The sequence below is a fragment of the Apteryx mantelli genome, unplaced genomic scaffold (assembly GCF_036417845.1).
Source record: "Apteryx mantelli isolate bAptMan1 unplaced genomic scaffold, bAptMan1.hap1 HAP1_SCAFFOLD_20, whole genome shotgun sequence".
Classification (NCBI taxonomy): domain Eukaryota; kingdom Metazoa; phylum Chordata; class Aves; order Apterygiformes; family Apterygidae; genus Apteryx; species Apteryx mantelli.
In genome coordinates this window covers 11,608,780-11,610,668 of record NW_027118553.1, presented here as the reverse complement: position 1 = coordinate 11,610,668, position 1,889 = coordinate 11,608,780, and the positions used below count along the sequence as shown (strand labels likewise).

The following is a 1,889-nucleotide window of genomic DNA, read 5'->3' as shown; positions in this document are numbered from 1 at the left end:
GCATTCAGGCTTTCACTTCTTTTTCACGTTCCTAAATATAACGCACAATGCACTTTTAAGTTCCTTTCCGATAATCCCCGTGTCAACCCTCTGTACATCCAGGCTGGCAGCTCTTCACCTGCTTCTTTTCAATGGAAAAGAAATGGCATTTCTAGAGGGCAGCTGGGTCTCAGAGAGACTCACTGACATGGCAAACTTCACACAAAAAGGTTGTTCCAGATTGGGAGGCTTGTTTTCTCTGACCCAACTTCCTCTTTTCTTATCAGAACAGAAAGATCTCAGCCCCCAAAACTAGGCTTTGACATCCACAGAAAACCCTTGGGAATAGGAAAGCAGAATGTCTAAATGTGAGTAAATGCACATTCTCTATTTAGCTCACCTCTGTGGTCAGAAGGGGCTCTCCTGGGTTGAGGATTACTTCAATCTGGAAGGAAGTATTTCTGTGCTTTCACTAAGCACAGAGCGCAAACACGCAACGTTGAGAGAGCAGAAGGATATGGTTCTTTTCTCTGGCAGAAATGCCCTTTACAGCTCCCCTGAGGTGCCTTTCAGCCTGAATTATCCTGTGATACTATGATCCTTTCCTTTTTTAATTTTGTGGAGCAATGCCTGTTCTTTCTTCTAGCTCCCCTTCATGGAAAGTGTGAAAAAGGAAGACCACAGCACTACATGGAGAAAGGGGAGTGGGATAATCAGACATCAGTGATGGAGTTCCTCCTGCTGGGAATGGGGAATGTAAGCACTCTCCAGACACCGCTCTTCCTTCTCTCGCTCATCATCTACTTGGTGACTGTGGTTGGGAACAGCCTCGTCACTGTGATGGTGGTGGCAGACCAGCACCTGCACACCCCCATGTATTTCTTCCTGGGCAATCTGTCCTCCTTGGAGACCTGCTACAGCTCCACCATCCTGCCCCGGCTGCTGGTCACCTTCCTGACTGGGAACAGGACCATCTCTGTTCACGGCTGTATTGCTCAGTTCTACTTCTTTGGCAGTTTGGCAACTACTGAGTGTTACCTGCTGGCCATGATGTCCTATGATCGGTACTTGGCCATCTGCCAGCCCCTGCTCTATGCCAGCCTCATGACCTGGAAGGTCTGTCTTCAGACAGTTGCTGGGTCTTGGCTAGTGGGATTTCTAGTCACCACAGTAGTAACTTCTTTTGTATCCCAGTTGAAGTTCTGTGGCCCCAAGGCAATTGATCACTTCTTCTGTGATCTTACCCCATTACTCGCACTCTCCTGCAGTGATACGAGAAAGATCACATTCCTGTCTTTCACAGTGTCTTTCCTGAGTGGTGTCCTCCCCTTCCTGTTCACACTGGCCTCCTACGTGTGCATTATAGCTGCCATCCTGAGGATCTCGTCCAGCGTGGGCAGGCAAAAGGCCTTCTCCACCTGCTCCTCTCACCTCATCGTTGTCACTGTTTTCTATGGCACCCTCATCATTGTCTACCTGATGCCCAGAACCCCCCAGCTGAGGCAGCTCAACAAAGTGTTCTCCTTCTTCTACACCGTCCTCACGCCCCTGGTCAATCCCCTCATCTACAGCCTGCGGAACAGGGAGGTCAGGGAGGCCCTGAAGAAAGCATTTAGGAAAGCTCTGGCCTGCACTCAGAGCTCATGCTAGGTGGTTGACACTGAGCACAAATCTCTCTCAGCTCTTTCACAAAGGCAAATGCAGGCTACCAGGGTCATCTTCAGAAGTACTTAGCATTGAGACTACCTGTGGAGTGGCACAGGCATGAAAGGGAAAGATCCTTGGAGAAAAAGATTCTTATTTAGAAGCGAATGTGAAAAATGCCATGGCTTTGCATTTTCCTTCATAATAAAGAGATCGTGGCTTTATATATTTCAGTGGCTGAGAGCTTCAAGGTTTGTTTTGTTTTG

The 1,889-nt window shown here is 48.3% G+C and overlaps 1 protein-coding gene across 1 annotated transcript; it reads left to right on the top strand.

The window, feature by feature from the left end:
• The first annotated feature begins 669 nt into the window (after nucleotides 1-669).
• LOC136996020 (olfactory receptor 5B21-like) lies at nucleotides 670-1,629 on the top strand. Its single transcript, XM_067317016.1, has one exon. It carries the CDS (start codon nucleotides 670-672, stop codon nucleotides 1,627-1,629), a length of 960 nt encoding a protein of 319 aa, XP_067173117.1.
• Nucleotides 1,630-1,889: the final 260 nt, after the last annotated feature.